The sequence below is a fragment of the Monodelphis domestica genome, chromosome 6 (assembly GCF_027887165.1).
Source record: "Monodelphis domestica isolate mMonDom1 chromosome 6, mMonDom1.pri, whole genome shotgun sequence".
Classification (NCBI taxonomy): domain Eukaryota; kingdom Metazoa; phylum Chordata; class Mammalia; order Didelphimorphia; family Didelphidae; genus Monodelphis; species Monodelphis domestica.
The window spans coordinates 130,164,762-130,184,305 of record NC_077232.1 but is presented as its reverse complement, the minus strand read 5'-3'; the positions used below and the strand labels follow the sequence as shown (position 1 = coordinate 130,184,305).

Genomic DNA, 19,544 nt, shown 5'->3' with positions numbered 1-19,544 from the left:
CAGAAATATCATTTCAAGATATTTGATCATCTCATATTACAATACTTATGAAGAACATCATAAAAAAATGTCACTGCAAAAAAAGTATTTGTACATCAACATATGTTACAGAGGTTGATGCGTTAGGTAAATTTTGCAAAGAACTCACTAAGACTACAAATTACATAAATCAACATATATTATAGTATAATACTTGGTAACTTCCAGCCAAAAGTATGTAGAAGATGAAAAATAATGGAAAATATGACTGGATCAAAAAATGAAGGAAGCTAAAGTTCCAAAGACCACACAGGAATTTTATGCCTCTATATTATGAATACTTTCTGGAGATGCTAGCTGGACATGGCAAGCACTGAAAAACATCACACACAAAAAAGGAAATGATCTACATATGAAATTACTAAGTACTGATGTGGGTATCCTAACTAGAGGGGCCATGTCAAGCATTCAACCTCCTAAATTAAAGATCAGAATCAACAGAATAACTTGAGAAAATACTACTATGTAATCAAATCAGATCCAAAATGACCTTTTTAAACAAACCAGTATTGCAGAAGGATGGGCAATGAAGTCTATAAACATGTAAATAAAGTGATCATTCAAAGATACAACTCTAAATAATAGAAAATCTACTGAAGATTCTGAAGGAAAAATACTGGAACACAGCTTCCTCATGAAGGACTACCTGAGTAACCTAGTATACTCTAAAGCAATATCCACAATAAGAAATCTGAAAGAATCTAAGAAATTTCTCAGTAAACATTTCATTTTCTTACCAAAGGTTATACTGGTTTACAATATAAAGGCATTTGTAAAATCTTACACAGGAAAACTTCAGATTACATGCACACTATCACCTCATAACAGTACAAAGCCAAATGATTTGGTAGATAGCTTCAGTTGAGACTGAATTAAGCCAGATCATCCTAAAAGCATTTAAGTAGGAAATTGAAGACAACTTTTCTGAGCTGGGTCTGACTCAGGCCAGTCTTCTGATAATGTACTGGGACAAAATGAGACAATCAACCCTTTAAAAAAAGTTTACTTGGTCATAGCGAGCTTGTTCCTCCTCTATTTCAAAGAAGATCAATGACATCAAGGGAGTGATATCTTGATTTGTATGTGAAGTAGATTTAAGGGAGGAAGAGCTACACAAAGCCATCAGCCACACACTCTCTTCCAGTCCTCAGAAGTTCAGTGGTAAGATAAAATTCATGATGAGTAGCAATGGCCTGGGATGCAATGGATGACATTTGTACCTCTGATATCTGAGCAAGCTCTAAGCCAGGGGTTCCCAAACTGTAGCCCCCTGAGGCTATTTATCTGGCCCCCACCACACTTCCAGAAGGGGCACTTTGCCCACCCATTGGTGGTCAGTGAGAGGAGCACTGTATGTGGCAGCACCGCAAAGCACGGCATCACTCACATACAGTATTACTTCAAGTGGTATAATCCTTTGCATGGTGCTTTGTTCTGAGAGTAACTGAACAAGAACGTAGTGCCGTGCAAAGGATTATGTGGCTGCACAATGGAAGACATCAGTATGGTGAGTGGCGATCTGGGGAGGGGATTCCGCACTGTGTATACTGCTGCCTGGTATAGTGGTGGTGGTGATGGGCCTGTGCAAGGTGTGAGAGGACCATCACAGCCAGCGCTGTAGCCTCTGCCGTCCCAGACAGCGGTATATAGTATCACAGGCCCAGTACTGCCTCCAGTACTGTACACAGGCATCGGATAGTGGTGACCTGGCCTGTGACATCAGCAGTGGGCCTCTACAGGCCCACCACTGCCACTGGGTGTTTTATAAGACACCCCCTGTTTTTTGGGGGGTCAAATTAATATAAGACGGTGTCTTTTTTTCGGGGAAACACGGTGGTACAATGGCCCTCATACTCCACTAGATGCATAAGGGCCATTATGTTGTCAGTTTGTTGATTTAAATTTACTTGTTCTTTATTTTAAATATTGTATTTGTTCCCATTTTGTTCTTTTACTTTAAAATAAGATATGTGCAGTGTGCATAGGGGTTTGTTCATAGTTTTTTGTTTTTTTTAATAGTCCAGCCCTCCAATGGTCTGAGGGACAGTGAACTGGCCCCCTGTGTAAAAGTTTGGGGACCCCTGCTCTAAGCCCTCCACAGCACCTGGTTCAGCAGTCTTCATGGCCCCTGAAACAAACTCTTCTCATCCACCCATTCTGCCAGGCAAAGGCTTCATATCTTTGGGGTAGCATCCTAAGTCACTGACAGGTTTGTGACGCGCTGGTTACCTTCAATCTAGGTTAGTCCTGTCTGCCAAGATGGTTTTAATGGAGTGTGGTTGCTGCTTATGCTATACCTTCTTAGAGCCACAGGTGAGAGTTGGGTGAAAGATGGACAGACACCAAAGGAGGCTGAGCAGTACTGAAAAGGGCTCAGCAGACCCTCACACCAGAGGTACTAATCTTCCTTGAACACCCCATAAAATCCTTGTTGAATAGCCATATTATACAAGGCAATTCAACAAAATAAATACTGGGGATATCTAGAATATCTAGAGTTGATTCAGCTCAGCAAAGCTCCCTTGCCTACGTTACCCATCGTGACTTACCAGTCAAGTATTCCTGAGTTCCTCTTGTTTAGTACTCACATGAGGAAGAAGTGACAACAACTGAGTCTTAGTAGTCTCCTGAGTAACCAAGTCTTAAGGAAGGTCTCAATAACTTTTAAAGTTATTGAGACTCATAATGCTTCTATCACAACAGATGAAATTGGAAAAGACTTTCCAAGATTTTTGTTTGTCAATGACAAGAAGGCCACCACATCAAGATATGGATACCATATATCTTGATATACCACATGAGACAATAGAAATAATTAAAAAAAAAAGCTGAGAAGAGCAACTTGATCAGACCAAGTTTCTTAAACTGACTGATCTTGAAAGCACTGAGGAGCTAATTCTCAAAATATTTTAAAGAGGGGAATCTATCTCTTGAAAAAATTATATAATTACTTTTTTTTAAAGGAGATTAAGAGGTTATCAACAAGACTAATTTATCAGCCCACAAAAATCTCAAAGAGAACAAATTTACACATATATTCTAGAAGAGACAGGAACAGATAGGCTTTCACAAACAACATTCAAGAGTGGATTACATTATTTATAATTGTATGCTTTTCATGCTAAAAGGTATATAGAAGATTCCACTGTGCTCATCACTGTGCTTATTGTGTTGTGACTTAAAAAGCATTCAATTTTGCACAGCAAAATACTATTTTAAAGGGTCTCATTCAAAAGGTGGCTCCCATGCTTATGTTAAAATCACACAAAATTCCTTAAAAGATGCAACAAGGCTAATTTTGTTTGATGGCCTAATGATTATTGCAATCTAATAGGACATAAATAGGAAGCTACATATCTGCTAAAGGCTATTTTCCATTGTCCTGGAAAACATCCAACAAAATCTAAAAGGAAGAGAGATTCTCAGAACATTGATTGTACTGCCTGCAAAAACAAGATCTATAATCATTCAAAAGAGCTCAGCTTTATCAACTACACAGGAAAACCCAAATGGATAAAAAAAAAAAGGCCAGTTGTCCAAGTCCCTAAACCTTGTCAACCAGTGGACCACCTGGGACAGAATCTGCAAAAGGACAATGATCAAGGCCTAGAATTGTGCAGCAGAAAGAGTGGACCATATTCCAATCAAATTACTGCTCAATGGTTTAATGATTCCCAAACTTCTCTCTAAATCAAAAGCTCATCTTTATAACATCAACATTTCTGGGTTTAAATCACAGAATACCAAAGCTACCTAAGAATGAAAGCGGAGTCATCCAAAGAACAAAGGAAAGAAATATAATAGTTCTAAAAAGATGGTAGTATATTATCAACAAAAAACTGAATACAAGGAATAGGAAGTGGGCAAATCCTATGTCAAGATGAATAAAAGTGGATAGTTTTCATGATCTACTAGTAATGTCTACATAATAGCCAGGAGATCTAGAATGTCTCCAACATGGTTGATGATCACATAATGGATAGTGAATGATGGACTTAGAGGAGGACATGAACAAAGGTGACCAAAAAAAGAAAGGTAGGAATTAGAGGGAAGACCTATCCATCAAATTATCCAAAGAATATATATATATATATATATATATATATATATATATATATATATATATATATATATATAGAGAGAGAGAGAGAGAGAGAGAGAGAGAGAGAGAGAGAGAGAGAGAGAGAGAGAGAGAGAGAGAGAGAGAGAGAGAGAGAAAGAGAGACAGACAGACAGAGGGAGGGAGAGAAAGGAGAAGGGAAGAAGAGAGACGGGGAGGGAGGGGAGAGCAGCATAGTCAAGGAAACATACTGATTAGCAAGTCCTTCAGGGCTAAATATGATCTTATATTAAAAAAACACATTACTCAGTATAGTCTAATCAGGAGGTATGATGGGATTGAGATAACATTTGTAAAGTGCTTAACATAGGGCCAAGCTTGGTTTTGAATAACTATTATTCCCTTCCTGTCCCCCTTTCCTATTGTATTGGAAGAAAATAACAGTGAATAAGGGAGACAGGTTAATAGGGCATCTTTTCACTTTATGAGATGAAAAAAACATGTTTTAACTACCTAAAAGCTGAACTGCTATGAGGACCATCTTAAATACTGCTATTATGCAAAATGTATTTTAGATTTAGAAATTTGACATAAGCCCAAGCTAAACTTAATTTCATTATCTGACATTACAACTTGTACCCAGTTAAACAAATGAAACTATTCACATTAAAAAAATACTAGGAATTAGGAAATCTAAGGAACAGGAAGATTTAATTTTAAATTCCTCAAAAAGGAAACCTGTCTTCAGAGTATACAAACAAATGCTTGTTCAACTGAACTGAAGGAATAGTGGAAGAACTTCTCCACTCTGTCATCACTATGAGCTTTGTACATAAAAAGTTATTAATGAGTGAATGAAATTATTAAAAAAAAAACTGATAAAAAGATTTGCCCAATTCACACTGCTTCCTGTCTTACCACTTGGTTTCAGAGAGATCAAAGGTGAAATTAATAGTTCTCAGATACAGTGAAAAACATTTCTACCCTCAGAGGGAAAATAATAATAAATAGGCTTATATTACAACAGGAAGAACATATTGGCTTTAAGAACAAGAAACTGAACTATGGTCAATCTCAATCTCTCTCTTCCTCTTTTTCTCTCCCCATCTTACCCTATTTGTGAAATCAGCCAACAGGAATGAAAAAACAAGATACATGTACACATGGTATACATGTGATAAAAGAAGGGCAGAAATTCACTTTATTTTTGTCTTTGTATCCTAAGCACTTTAAGGAGCTGACACACAGTGGGTACTTAATAAACATTTCTTCACTGAATTTAACAGTAATGTGTTAGCCTCTCTATCCATCACTTAGTATCATTAACACAAAAATAATGCATAAGATAAATACTTGTAATCTTACCTGAGAAGCATAAAAACTGTAGCAGGCATCAAGAAAATTTCATTACATGCAATAAATTTCAGAATATTCTGTTGATTAGCATTTAATTTTTCCAAAAGAGATCTTACTAGAGGCAAACTATTTGAACCCCTTGCCTTAAAAAAAAAAGAGGAAAAGTACATTAAAAACTATAAAATCTTACTTGATTTCCCAATTCTTTTATTTTATATAGCAAAATGCCTCATTAAGTAGTAAACACAATCCAACCAAAAGATCTATTAATCAAAGGAAGCATAACCAGAACAAAAAACACAATTATTTTAATAATATAAAGGGAAAATATCACAGATGTTAGAATTCATTTTATACACTGTCTAATCTTGTCTCTAGAGAACTGAAAATGGACTGCACATTTCTGTGCTCTTAGGAGGGAGATGGTAGACATGTTGTTAGCTATTATTGGATACACTATCATTTGAAGTTACTATGTTGGCTTGTTTTGCTTAACTTCTGTTTATAAACAAGGGATCTCTAAAGGAAGCAGTTTATTGGGAAGTGACAGTACAAAATTGAAAAATCACCAACAAAAATTTAAAAAATCTAAACAGATACCAACTATGCAAAAATAGATACATGCAATAATTTTAGTATAATTAATAGCTAAGAAAAAAATGTTATTTAGGTCTGTAAGGCTCATAACCCTCAAAACAAGTTAAGTTTTAAAAAGCACTTGTGCTTGTAGGTTTCATTGTATTTAAAGGACATTTAATATATTTTAAAAGTTAACCAAAAAAAAAGAGTGAACTTTCCAAAATGTTTTCTTTTTTTACTTAAAGCTTTGAATTAAATTTTCTGTTCCCCTCAGATGACAGCAAGTTAATGCAAAAAACTGATAACATTTTCCCTTACCATATTAAGATCATGGACTTATATAAACTAAAAATGTAAGAATTTTGTTAACCAAGTATGCAAATAAGAATGTCTCATTATAGTAATTTAAGGTTCACAAAGCACCTCGCAGGAGTCCATGTTTGATAAAGGGTCAGCCTCTGAGTCAGAAAAAGGTTCAAGTTTTAACTCTGACACATATGACCAGAGACAAGTCAGTGGACTTTTTGGTGCCCTCAAAACAGTCTAATTTAACTTACAGATGGGTTGAGTTCACTAGTAATGGGAGTTTCCATACCAGGTATTCCCGATGTCAATTAAATTATAGATCCAGATTTTAGTCCAATTATTGTGCTTTTTGAAGAATCATGGGGACCATAGGAATAGGCAAAAAAAAAACAACACACAACCCCATATTACCCAGGATGAGATGGAAATAGAACTCTTGATCACTTTAGAATATTTTTGTTCAAAAACAGTCAAACCTAAAAATGCCAAGTTTATGTCATTCTCCACCAAGAAGAAAAGACCCAACCAAAAGGCAGGCCTAAACATCAATATGTAAAGAACCCTGACCATCCAGGATATCAGAGTTGAAGGAGCAGAGTGATTGATGATTGAAGGAATATGAATTATGAAACAAAGATCATACGGTTTTGAACACTGAGACATTTTCCTCAACAGCTATCATTAAAAAGCCAAAATTAAAACCATTAAATTACATAACTTCGTAGTAGAGGTAGATAGGAGTAAAGAAATTTGTCCACTACCCTAATTGCCAAAATGTCTTAGTGTTTTTACATATAAAAAATTTAACTATAACACAAGATTTTAAAATTTTACCAAGTGACATACTTACATCAAGAACCTTTTTTGTATACGTAGCAGCATGAAGTAAAGAGAATAATAAGACTGGAAAGATACTCACTAAAGTAAGGAATTAAGGAGAATAAGATTTTGTTAAGACAATTTATATTTCAGCTAATTATAATCAAACAACCATCCTATTCAGAACCAATGAGAAAAAAATAACAACAAGTATAGAAAAATAAAGCTAGAACACCCAAATTTTCTGTAAACTGGTATTGTTTAAACTATTTTTATTGCAAAAAGCTAAGATTATGGCAGGTGTCATCATTTTCTTAAGGTCATATGGTCATATTATCTATGTACACATTTCTTTGTTTCCAATGGTCAATACAATGATACATGCTTCCTTGGATACCTTAAAAGACCTTTTGTCCTAGAATGGTTTCAGTATAGGCTATTCTACTACAAGGTGATTATCTGGTAGACCTCAAGAATGATTTGGCTAATTCAAATTACCCAGACAAGGAGTCTAATATGAACAAAAACAAGCAAAAATCTTTGGAACTCTTTGTATGACCAGTCAACTTAATGTTGAAATAAATCTAGTCAGATTCCTCATTTACCCTTACTATAGATTTCTAAGAAAATAAAACATTGTAGTAGTATGGAGTATTACTATGCTAGTATATGATGCTATGCTAACTCAGGAATATAAGTAGCATGAGCCATCCTGGGGTTTCAGAAAAATACAATACTAATACAATATAAATATCAAAGTAACTTTAATGAGTGTATTCCCCAACCAATTCTCTTCTAATTATAAGTCATGCCATTCATCCAACAAGCATTTAAGTGCCTACTATGTGCCAGGCACTGTGCTAACAAAGACAGTGACAACATTTGTGGCCCTCAAGGAACTACTGGGGCAAATTCTACTGGGGGAAAATAACCTAGATATAGAAAAGTAAATATAAAATATACACAATTAAAAACAAAGTTGTTTCTTGGGGACAGGAAAGAGAAATCTAGAAACTAAGGAAAGCAGGAGTCTGTGAATCTTAAAACTGCTCAGACTCTACTTCAGAAGATTTGCTTAAGCTATTCCCCATTTTCTACAATGAAAGTACTTGGTCAGGAATGTATTGAGAACTTTAAAATTACTCCACCCTGCTCAGACAGTGCCTTAGGGGAAGATAAAGTTGCAAATTCCTGATTGAGCAATGAAAAGTCCCCAACTCATACTTAGAGTGAAGCAAAAACCCTAAGCTAGGTGGTCTATTTTTAGATCTAATACAAAAGGGTACTAAGTACCTATAATGGTTAAATTAATCACTAAAAGGTCAAGCAACTTACAAAAGGCAAACTTAGCAAAAGAGATGTGAAATACTCAGAATATATAATATACCCAGAGAAAGTGAGAACTAAAGAGTGATGAGAACTAAGAATGGGCAGTCCTTGGAAAAAGTGTCTACTATGATTGGTAGATGTGAAAATTTAGGGGAGGTGACATAAGAGAAAATTCTCTTTAAAAGGAGCTCTCTGAACTCAGTTCAGGGGGTCAGGAGTTCAGAGGAGGGTCTCTGAACTCAGTTCAGGAGTTAAGGATTTCAGTGAAGGACTAGAGTTTGCTTGGGACAACCTTGTGGTTAGTGATACTGACTCTCTCTCCCTTAAGGCTCTACTATTTTCTCTCTCTCTTCCCTTAATTCCTTCATTTGTATTAATTAAAATCTCCATAAAACCCAGCTGACTTGGGTATTTTCATATTGGGAATTTTCCCATAGCGACCACTTATTTTTTATTTAAATCAAGATACTAAAAATTATCTTTACAGTTTGGTCGAAACCTTTACAGTTTTGGCAATTCAGTCTTGGCAAACCATATTTTCACAGTTACAAGTCTTCCTATAGGAAGTGGCACTTGAGCTAAGCTTAGCAGAATTCTATGAGGTAGAGGCAAGGGAAGACAGTATTGTAGGCATGGGGAAAACTTATACAAAAGCATGAGACCAGAAGATGGAATGCAACCTATAGGGGAAAACAAGTAGGCCAGTTTGGCTCTCATAAATAGTGAATGAAGCAGAGAAGCCCACAGTAAAAGAACTACTACTAGGTTTGTAAAACAAAAAACCATTCTACCCATTAAATAAAAATAAAGGCATATTTGGAGATGTTGGCTGAATCTAGATCTTTAAGATGCCTAAGGAGGAGGTCTGCATCCTTGAAATCAAATAAAATAAATTTTTCTAGATTAAAATTCCAAACAGTGATGAAAAATTAAAGACAAAAAACATCATTTGGTTTTCTCTAGGCCTGGGGAGGAGACAGAGTAAGACCAGGGCCTATGGATAAATCTCCCCTGAAACAAGTCCATTGGCAAGATATAGAAACAGAGCCAAGGAGCCCCTTCTAATACCACTATTAACTATTTCTTCAGAACCCCAGAAGGAATTAGCACCAACTTGAATGTTTGAAAGTTCTAACCCATGAAGCTATAATAATGACATTCACAAATTCATACATTCATATCTTACTATCATATCACTATGGAAAATACTAGGTGAGATGAATGATTGTTGATTAGGTAAGCAGCTAGGATGTGATGAGTCCTATCACAGAGAAAATACTGTTAAAGCTGAAGTTTAAGTTAAAAACTGTAGAAAAAGGATACTTGTAACAGGGTAAGAGTTGACAAAGATGAGAGAATACAAAAGGTAATGGCAGCTGTCCTCTAATAAAGCCTGGGCCAGGAAGGCCCTGTTTAATTGGAAGTGTGGTAATCTTTGGTGTAGCCTCAGAGCACTGGTGAGAGCATTTGCCAGCAGAGCACGTTGATAAAAGCTTGCTGCTTCATGTAACCTGTAAATTATCAGAGGAAAAATTATCATACAACACAAACAACCACCATGAATCTTCCTCATTGGGGAATTGCATCATAATTGCACAACACTCAAAACCTCTGCTTACTATTAATGGATGAGATTACTTTATAAATATTCTTCAGAACACAAATGTCCATTAGTTACTAGGTTTTTATAAAGAAAAATCCTACCCATTAAATAAAACTAAAAGCTTTAATAGTCCAAGCTCATTATCTAGCTCCACTAAACCATTTTTGCTAAGAGTTTTGTATAACATTCATTTTCATAAATATTTAGGAACAAAATGTCCCTTGATTTCAAAAAAAGGATTGATTTGTTCGTCCTATATCTCCGAGGACACCTGGCCATTCCTTACAAATAAGTTAGTTTCAACAGACACTTGTGGAATTCATGACCTCAAATTAATGTACAATACATACCCAAGAAGAGGAAGAACAAATAACGCAGAGCAATAAACTGTGAACAATCGAGAAAGCCACATTGCTGTGTCCAGCTTATTCGTCATCAAAAATTGCTATATTCAAGAAAAAAAAAATTAAAGACTTTTAGTAAATTAAACCTGAAAATTCTATTAGGATAAAGTGCTATTTTTCCTAAACAAACTGATGTAAAGTTACAATGTAAATTTTCCTTCAGATCACCAGTTAAAATCCTGTAAGGAGCCTTAAAAAAAAAGTTACATTTAATAAATTTGTATAAGCATAACAGGATGAGATAAACATCACATTACTATGATTTTCAGATATTACTTATAAAGACAGCCTTTATGCTATTAAAGGAAATTTTTTAAAGTATCAAAATACAAAAAATGAAAATCATATCTAACAAAGAAAACTGATTAGATAAGAAATAAGTAACAATACCGTCAAGGGGTAGATTATAATTTTAAACAAAGATTAAGTCCTCTTTAATATTCATATTTTAATTTTTTTAAGGAAAGAACAAATTGTGTTCAGAAAACTACATATACTTAGAGATCTGAAAGCAATATGGAACTCATCAACACCAAGTATCTTTTAGATTAAACAAATCTAGCAAAGGCCTATTTCCACAAACTAAAAGTTTTTAAACAAATACATGGGTAATAATACTACCTTTATAGGGGCAGCTAGGTGATGAAGTGCTTAGAAACAGTGCCTGGCACAAAGTAAGCACTATATGTTAGCTATTATTCTTATTCTTACAGGATTGTTGTTAGGATCAAATGAGAGAATATATGCATACCCATTTTACAGATTAAGAAATCGGTTAATTAAAAAAAGAAAGAAAGAGGTTAATCAAAATTACGCTATTTCTCCAGGGTCACATAAATACCATCTGAAGTAGAATTCAAACTCTGATCTTCTAGACTCCATGTCTTGGCTTCTATTCCACCTATTTATCTTAAATAGACACACAAATTAAAATGTGATTTGTGCTAGTTGTGTGACCCTAGAAGTCACTTAATCCTGAATGCCTAGTTCTTGACACTATTCTGTCTTAGAAGTGATGCTAAGGCTGATAGATGGGGTAAGGGTTAAAAACAAAAAAACATGACTTGTGGTTTTACGTCCTCCATTTCTCTCAGCATTTATTTTTTAATATTCTATAGGGTAGTGGCAATTTCATTTCAAACATTTTTTTTTATTTTAAAAGTTACTGGCTTCTGCTTAAAAGGATAACCTTATTTGAAAAGCTTCCTCTACCACATTTTAAAGAAGTAGTTATCCAAACAATTTGGTACAGGTTTAAAAAATAGATCAATCAGTAGAAAAGATTAGGTACCCAAGATAAAGGAACAAAGGAAGTTTGTATCCTTGTACCCAAGGCTCAATAAAAACAAAGTATCCTCCTATTTAACAAAAACTTTTGGGAAAACCAGATAGCAGTAAGAAATTAAATTTAGACCACAGCTAACTTTTATTAATAAAAGTTCCACATAGATTTATGACTTAGAGACATAAAAGATCACACACTAGGGACAAGTAGGTGGTTTAGTGGTTAAAAAACAAGCCCTGGAGATAGAAGGTGCTGAAGGGTTCAAATCTGGCCTCAAAGACAATGCCTAGCTGTGTACCTCTGGGCAAGTCACTTAACCCAATTACTTAGGCTTTACCACTTTTTTGCCTTGGAACCGATATTTAGCATCAATTCTTAGACAGAAGGTAAAATTTTTTTTAAAAAAAGGTCACATTATAAACAATGTTGAGAAACAAGAAAAATATTACTTATCAGATCTACGGATAAAAGAAAAGTTCATGATCAAAGAGATAAAGATAAGATAGATCATTTTGATAACATAAAATTAAAAGTTTTTGCACAAACATATCAAATCAAAAGAGAACTGGGAAATAAATCCTTGCACCAAGTTTCCCTGATACAGGGTCTCATTTCCAAGTTATAAAGAAGGTGATTCAAATCGATAAGATTAAGAGCCATTTCCTAGTTAACTTGTTTAAAGACAGGAACGAACAATTCTCAAAGAAAGAAACCCAGGAGATTTATAGGCATATTTTTAAATTGGGAAATGTTTAATAAAATAAAAAATAAAACATTCAGACATAATGTTAATTTGTAGTTTTCTAAGTCAACATGCTGCCTACAGGAATCATGTGAATTTGACATTAGTAATCTAGACTAAAGAAAGTGATGAAAATATTATTGCAAATTAAATTTAAATGTGGTTCATGTGTGTGTTTTCCCCCAGAAAGTTGGTTGTTAATATTTTTATTTAATTTATTTAGAATAATTTTCCATGGTTACATGATTTTTATGTTCTTTCCCTGCCCTCCTCCCACCCCACCCCCCATAGCCAACAAGCAGTTCCACTGGGTTTTACATGTGTCATTGATCAAGACCTATTTCCATATTATTAATATTTGCACTAGAGTGATCATTTAGAGTCTACATCCCCAATCATATCCCCATCAACCCATTAAAGGCATATTTTAAAAAACACTCTGAATCAGTCATAATTTAAGAAATACAAATTAGAGCAATTCTGAGATCTAACCCTATACCCATCTGATTGGCAAAGCTGACAAAAAAGAAAATGACTTGTGTTGGAGAGGCTATGGGAAAGCAGGAATATTGATGAACTAACTGTTGGTGGAGCTGTAAATAGTTCCTATCATCCTGGAGAGCAACTGAGTGGACCCAGAACAATATACACTCTAACATCAGTACTATAAAAACTAGGTAACAGTTTGAAGATTTGTATAAACTGAAGAAGAATGAAATAGCAGAAATAGAACAATTTATACAATAATAGTAACATTGTAAAGATAAACAGCTTTGATAGCTGTAATGAAATAACCATCTGCTATTTCAGAGTACCAATAATAAAGCATGCTATCTACCTCCTGACAGAGATATCATGGATTTAGGGTGCAGAAGGATGTTTTTCTCTTTTTCCACCTAGTGGAATGGGGGAACTAGAATGACATTAAAATCCATTTGTTAATTAAAGAAAATAAAATCTAATTCTAAAAAGTTAAGAACAGTAGCTTACAGCTTAAACTTCAATAGCTCAAAATTTCAATAAGACTTTTAGAAAATCCTTTATTTACATTGAGGTAAGGTCAAACAAGAGATAACTGGCCCTAATTAAGACCACAACACTTTAGAATACAACCTGAATAGATTAAAATACGGTTTTTATTTGATTTTAATGTTGATGTATTAATTTAAAATATATATAAACATAAGTGGTTTTCTAATTCAATATGAATCCACAGAATCCTTAGGTATGGATGGTTAAGTGCTATTTCAATTTGAGTATGATACTCCTAAGTTATTCCCATATATCATCATATTGAACAGTTGATGATTTAGAAAAGTAAGAAAACTCATGGGAAAGATGTAAGATGTTGTACAGAAACTCCTCTTAAAGTTGTTAAACTCTCCCCCTTTGAAAGTGATATAATTTCAAATTGCAAGTTTTTTGTTCTACTCAGAGGAATTACTAATATCTTATATGATATAATCTTCATACCTATTGAATTTGTTTACTATCAAAGGCAATGAAGAAGATATCACTCAAGTCTAATGCTTCTTTGGGAGAAGGAAAGCAGGAAGACATCATTACAAATAGAATTTTTAAAAGATGCTTCATGACTTCATGGACCAATGTGTATGGAGTTTTCTTGGCAAAGATACTGGAGTGGTTTGTCATTTCCGTCTCCAAGTGTAAAAAGAGGTTAAGTGACTTTCCCAAAGCCATCCAGCCTGCAAGAATCTGAGGTTGGATTTGAACTCAGGTCTTCCTGCCTCCAAGCCCAGCACTCTATCCTCTGCCACCACCTAACTGCCTCCAAACATTGAACCTCTTTGGGCTCTCATTCCCGATAAGGTGAGAGGGCACACTAGAAAAGAAAGATGCCTTTTATTTCCAAACCTAGGGTCTATGCTTTTGGAGTTGGGAAGAGCCATAAAGATCACTTACAGCCTAAACTCCTCTTTTTCAAAAAAGCTGAGGTCCAAAGATGAGAAAGGTCTTCAAGTACACTTAAAGTTCAGAGGCAGAATTCCAACACAGGTTGGAATCTCTCACCCTAAATCCAATGGTCTTTCCACCAGACTTCTCCGGTCTTTTCCTTCTCTTCCTCCCACCCTATTACTCCTTCTGCTTTTCCTCCTCCTGCGCCCTTTCCGGAAGCAACAGCTCAATGACCACCACCTGTAGCCCCCATGAATAATGACAGCCCTGAAATCCTCACGCTTCCGGGGTGCGCCTGCAGGGCCTCAGGCCTCCAGACGTTCCCCTCCCTCCCGACTAGGAGGGGTCCCCACCCGCACCCAGAGCACTTACCACGGCGCCCGCCCCTTGGGGGCCGTTCGGGGCTGGATCCGCCATGAGGGAGAAGCACGCGAGAGGGAAACCCTGCGGCGAGAGAAGAACGAAGGAGCAGAAGTCAGTAGCCAAGCCCGTACCTGCCCGCTCCGACGCAGTACCCCCCACCCCACCTCGAGCGGCTGCCCCCGCGCCCCCACCTCCTCCCCAAGAGGCTACCCCGCTCCCTCAAGCAACTCTCGCCCCCGCGCCCCAGCCATGCAGGGGCCCCTCCAGATAGGGTCTCCCATCCAGGCCGGGCCCAGGCAGAAATACCTGTTCCGCGCCTAGGGTCAGGTTCGCGCGGACGGCGGAATGCGGAGCGGCAAAAGCGGCTCCGAGCGCCCAGGGAGGCCCGCTCTCCGATCTGGCCAGCCGGCAGCAGTAATTCTAACCTCAGCAGCCGCAGAGCCTAGGGAACCAGGAAGTGAATTCCTACATCCGGGGATGGATTCGGAGGCACGGCGACTCCTGAGTCATGTCGGGAAATGTAGTTCACACTGGCCCAGGCGCTAAGGAGACTGGAGGAAGGGTGAAATTTAAGGTCAAATTCTGCAGCGTTGTTGGCATTTGTCAGCTTGGACAAACTGATCCTCCTTTAAATCCTCTCCATCCAGGAAATGGATCAGAGGATCCTAGATCTAGAGCTTGTAGAGGTAATTTAAACGTAAGGAAACCAAAGCTGAGGGTGGAGTGCTCTATCTACCGCTATTTGATGGACATGGTCTGAATTTGAACTCAGATCCTCCAACTGGAAATTCATTGCTTCCCCACCCAAGTGAGTTTATGAATATAAAATTTCCATTTTCCCTTTTCCTTCTTAGCCAACCCCGGAAATCTTAAGGGAGAATAATAAAATTTAGGCTGGATGGGTTCTTAAAGATCATATACTCAAATTCTTCATTTTAGAGATATGAAAACTGAGGCCCAGGGAGCTTGTGATTTATTCCTGGCCATACAGGTAATAAGTGCCAGGTTTGGGACGCCATCCCAGGTCCTCTCCTCTAGGGTGTAATCAATCAATGGACCCCTCATTGAGTGTTTATTATGTGCTGAAGAAAGATATACAAATAATTAATCTCTATTCACAAGAAGTTTACAATCTGATAAGAGAAGGGAGACAAGAAGTACATATAAAAAGATACTCTATAAAAATAAAGTGAATTAACACAATTATGTATAGAATAGTTAAATACAAGGTAATTTTGGGAGAAAGGCAATTGGAAGGATGAGAAAAGGCTCCAAGTACAAGGAGGTATTTGAATTGTTACCTAAATGAACCCCAATTACTGGAAGAGAGGGAAGAAAGGGGTACATTCCAGGCAGTGCCCTGTGCAAAAGAACAAGGGGAAGGTCAGTTTAGCTGGCTCACAGAGTGTGGGAGGAGAAGTAATATGCAGAGGCTAGAAAGAGTAGTTGAGGCTAGATTGTGTAGGATTCTAAAAGTTAGGTAGAGGAGTTTGTTTTGTCATAGCTGTAATAGGAAGTCCCTAGAATTGGTTGAATAGAGGAGTCACATGGTCAAATCTGCACTTAAAGAAAATTATCTTCTGAAGCTTAGTGGTAAATGGACTGGAGTGGTGAGAGACTTTTAGCAGAAAAGACCAATTAGATTGTTGCAATAGTCTAAGCAAAACCTAAGAGGAATCTGAACTATAGGTAACCTTGGCAAGAAGGAAATGGGGCAAAGAAAGAGATATTGTGAAAGTAGAAACAAGAAGATTTGGCAACTGATTGGATATCTGGTATGAGAGAAAGTGAGAAGTCCAGGATAATGTTGAGACTACTAACAGGGGAGGCTGGAATAATGATAATGCTTGCCATTTCATTTTTTTCTGGGACTTAGTTTCCTCATCTATAAAGTATCCCACTGTTTACTTCCATTCTTAAATCTTATGATCCTGTGAGAAGATGAAGTGGAGAGAAAAAAGGGATGTCCAAGGTAGGGAGGTTGACTAGAATCCATAACCTTGGCACACATGAGTATTCATTCTCAGATTGTAAGAGAAACTGAAAAGCCATCCAGTGTCATACCCCTTATATTACAAGTGGAGAAGAAATCTCTCACAGCTGGTTGTAAGAGCCAGAAATAAAGCAAAATTCAAGTGTATTCAGTGTTTCCTAGAAAGGTGCTGCCCTTCTAATACAAGTATGATGTTATATGAAGATGTTTTATGAAGACAAGTTAGATTAATTTCTTATTACTTTGGGAGGACACTTAAAATTTGTTGTTTTTCAGTGGTTTCCAGCCCTTGGTGTTTTCTTGGCAAAAATACTACCATGGTTTACCATCCCATTTCCTTCTCCAGCTCATTTTACAGATGAGGAAATTGAGGCAGACAGGGCTAAGCAACTTGCCCTGGATCACATAGATATTAAGTATTTGAGGCCAGATTTGAACTCAGAAAGGTGACTCCTGGCCTGGCACTCTATCCATTGTGCCACCTAGCTGCCCTGGATAGATATAAGTAGGATAGATACATAGATAGATACATAGATCCACAGATCCATACATAGATACACACATACATAGAGGAAATAGATGACATCAATAAAAATATGACCTCTGATATATATTGTTTAGGTCATTCTGGGCAAATTACTTAATCTGTTTAATGCTCTAGGAGAGTCCCTTTTGACAGAAAATTGCAAAGAAGGTGCTAATCTGCATTAATAGAGAGTTTCCTAACTTGGGAGTTTCCCCTCCCAGTGAAATCACAGGCACAGTTCCTATCTCTGTCCCTACAGATAGAGGCCTGGCAAATGTAAAAACCTTTAAGGATGACAGGTAGACAAAAGAGAGAACTTTGATAGGCAATACAAGTATTAGCATCCTTTTATCAATGGGACAATTCTGGCATAGGGAAGGTTAAGTGATTAAACCCTAAGTAGAGTAGCTTTCTTCTTTTTACTTTTTTTTTTAACCACTCACTGTCTCCTTCACTGGTTCCTCATCTCTCTCTTGCCAGATAGATGGATATATCTCCTTTTGACCCTGTTCTCATTCTCTACTCTCTCCTTCAAGACACCACTTTTACCATGGCTCCTATAATTGATATGTGTTGTCTTTCACAACATGAAAGACATGGAAATATGAATCACATGATAGCCCATATACAACCTATATCATATTACCTGCCCTCTCAGGGATGAGGAAGAAATGAGAAGAAGGGAGAGAGCATGGATCCCAAATTGTCAGAAAATGATTATTAAAATTATCTACATGTAATCTGAAAGAATATATGAAATCGGTTTTTAAAATAGAAAAAAAAATCAATCCTCTCAAATAGAGGGGCTTCAAAGTGTCAGGGTCATCTTTAGGTGGTCATCTGGTTTTTAAAGTTAATGTGTGGTTCACAGGCATCTTTATGTGCAGTTTAGTGGCCCCATCTCTATTTGAATTTGACTCCACTAGCCTAGAGAACCAACCTAGTCCTTTCTAGTGCTAGCATGAATTTTTGGAGGGCTTGGTGAGGGGAGGAGAGTTCGTTTTCAGTACACGTAGTATTACAAATTTAAATATTTATTGAATTGAACTAAATATAGAAGAAAAAATGGAAGTATTAATGAAAAATGTCGAGGAACTAATGCTCAATACTTGTTGAGGGGATGGCTAATATCATCGGTAAAAAAGAAGCTACCAAGTATTCTGATTCTGTTGGGGAGGGAGCCTCCTTAGCAATGGCCTCCTGGTATCTTGGGCTCTTCATCTCCCCTGCATGATGGTATCTGCTTCTGCCTCTGAATTGACTGCTTTTAGTGCTTGCCCTGGGCATGATTTGGGGAGCTTGCCCACAGTACACAAACTCCTAATTATGGTGTAGCTAAATTGCCCTTCCCTAATCACACCCTAGGCCCCACCCTCTTTCTCTCTTTACTTATTTTCCTCTACACCTTAGCATGGACTTCTTCTCCAATGCTGAGAAATTTTCAAGGCACAAATTAGATGCTATGTCTCCTGTGAAGTTGGAGTCTTCCCTTATTCTTCCAGCTAGAGAAAATCTCACTTCATTCTTCAATCTCTATATTCATTTTGTTTTGACCTTTCCCTTGTATTCATCCTATTCTATTTTTTTTTATATGTACTTGTATACCTATTCTATCTCCCTGTCCTATACAAGTACGAAGGGCAAGATCTAAGTTTTACCAAGATGGTAAAGAGAATTCCAATGGAGGTGGAATGGAAGTTTCACTGGAGCCCAAAGGGTCACACAGGGAGAGATCAACTCTGTAGAATATGGGAGCTGTGAAGTCCTGGCTAGTGGGCAGAATTTTCGAGCTCAGCAATCTCTGAATGATGAACTATTCTTATGCATAGTCCTATCTTCCACCTCAGTACCTCTAGTAATCCCCTACAATGGCCTGAACAAACAGGGACTGTGAGATTCTTCTTTGTATCCCTAGGTTCTAGCACAGTGTACATAGTGTTACAGACTTAAATATTTGTGGAGTTGAACCAATATAGCAGAAAAAAAGAGAAGAATTGATGAAAAATGCTGAACTAGAAACAGAAAGAAAGGCAAGAGGGAGAAGATCCCAAATCAAGAGATAAAATGGATTATTCTATCTTGCCTGCTTCCAACAGGAACTTGCCATATATGTTCTATCAGAGAGCTGGCCTGTTGTATTATTTGGAGAGAGTCCCTTAAACATAGTATCCTTACAATTCTGAAGAAAATTAACATAGTATACTACTAGCTAGAATGGGAATC

General features: G+C 36.8%; 1 protein-coding gene across 2 annotated transcripts in view; it reads right to left on the bottom strand.

Annotated features, from left to right (window-relative positions):
• Positions 1–15,282, bottom strand: part of TMEM33 (transmembrane protein 33) — a 29,106-nt gene extending 13,824 nt beyond the window's left edge. Inside the window, exons 1-6 of one of the 2 annotated variants that reach the window (XM_007496512.3) lie at positions 15,109–15,282; positions 14,812–14,883; positions 10,442–10,536; positions 9,812–9,999; positions 7,191–7,258; positions 5,465–5,598 (exon numbers count right to left, since the gene is read on the bottom strand). In XM_007496512.3, coding sequence (XP_007496574.1) covers positions 5,465–5,598; positions 7,191–7,258; positions 9,812–9,999; positions 10,442–10,536; positions 14,812–14,856 — 530 coding nt within the window. In that variant the 5' untranslated portion in view covers positions 14,857–14,883; positions 15,109–15,282. Of the gene's footprint in view, positions 1–5,464; positions 5,599–7,190; positions 7,259–9,811; positions 10,000–10,441; positions 10,537–14,445; positions 14,595–14,811; positions 14,884–15,108 lie in introns of those variants that run through there. The other variant, XM_056802572.1, reaches the window with a different exon arrangement.
• Positions 15,283–19,544: the final 4,262 nt, after the last annotated feature.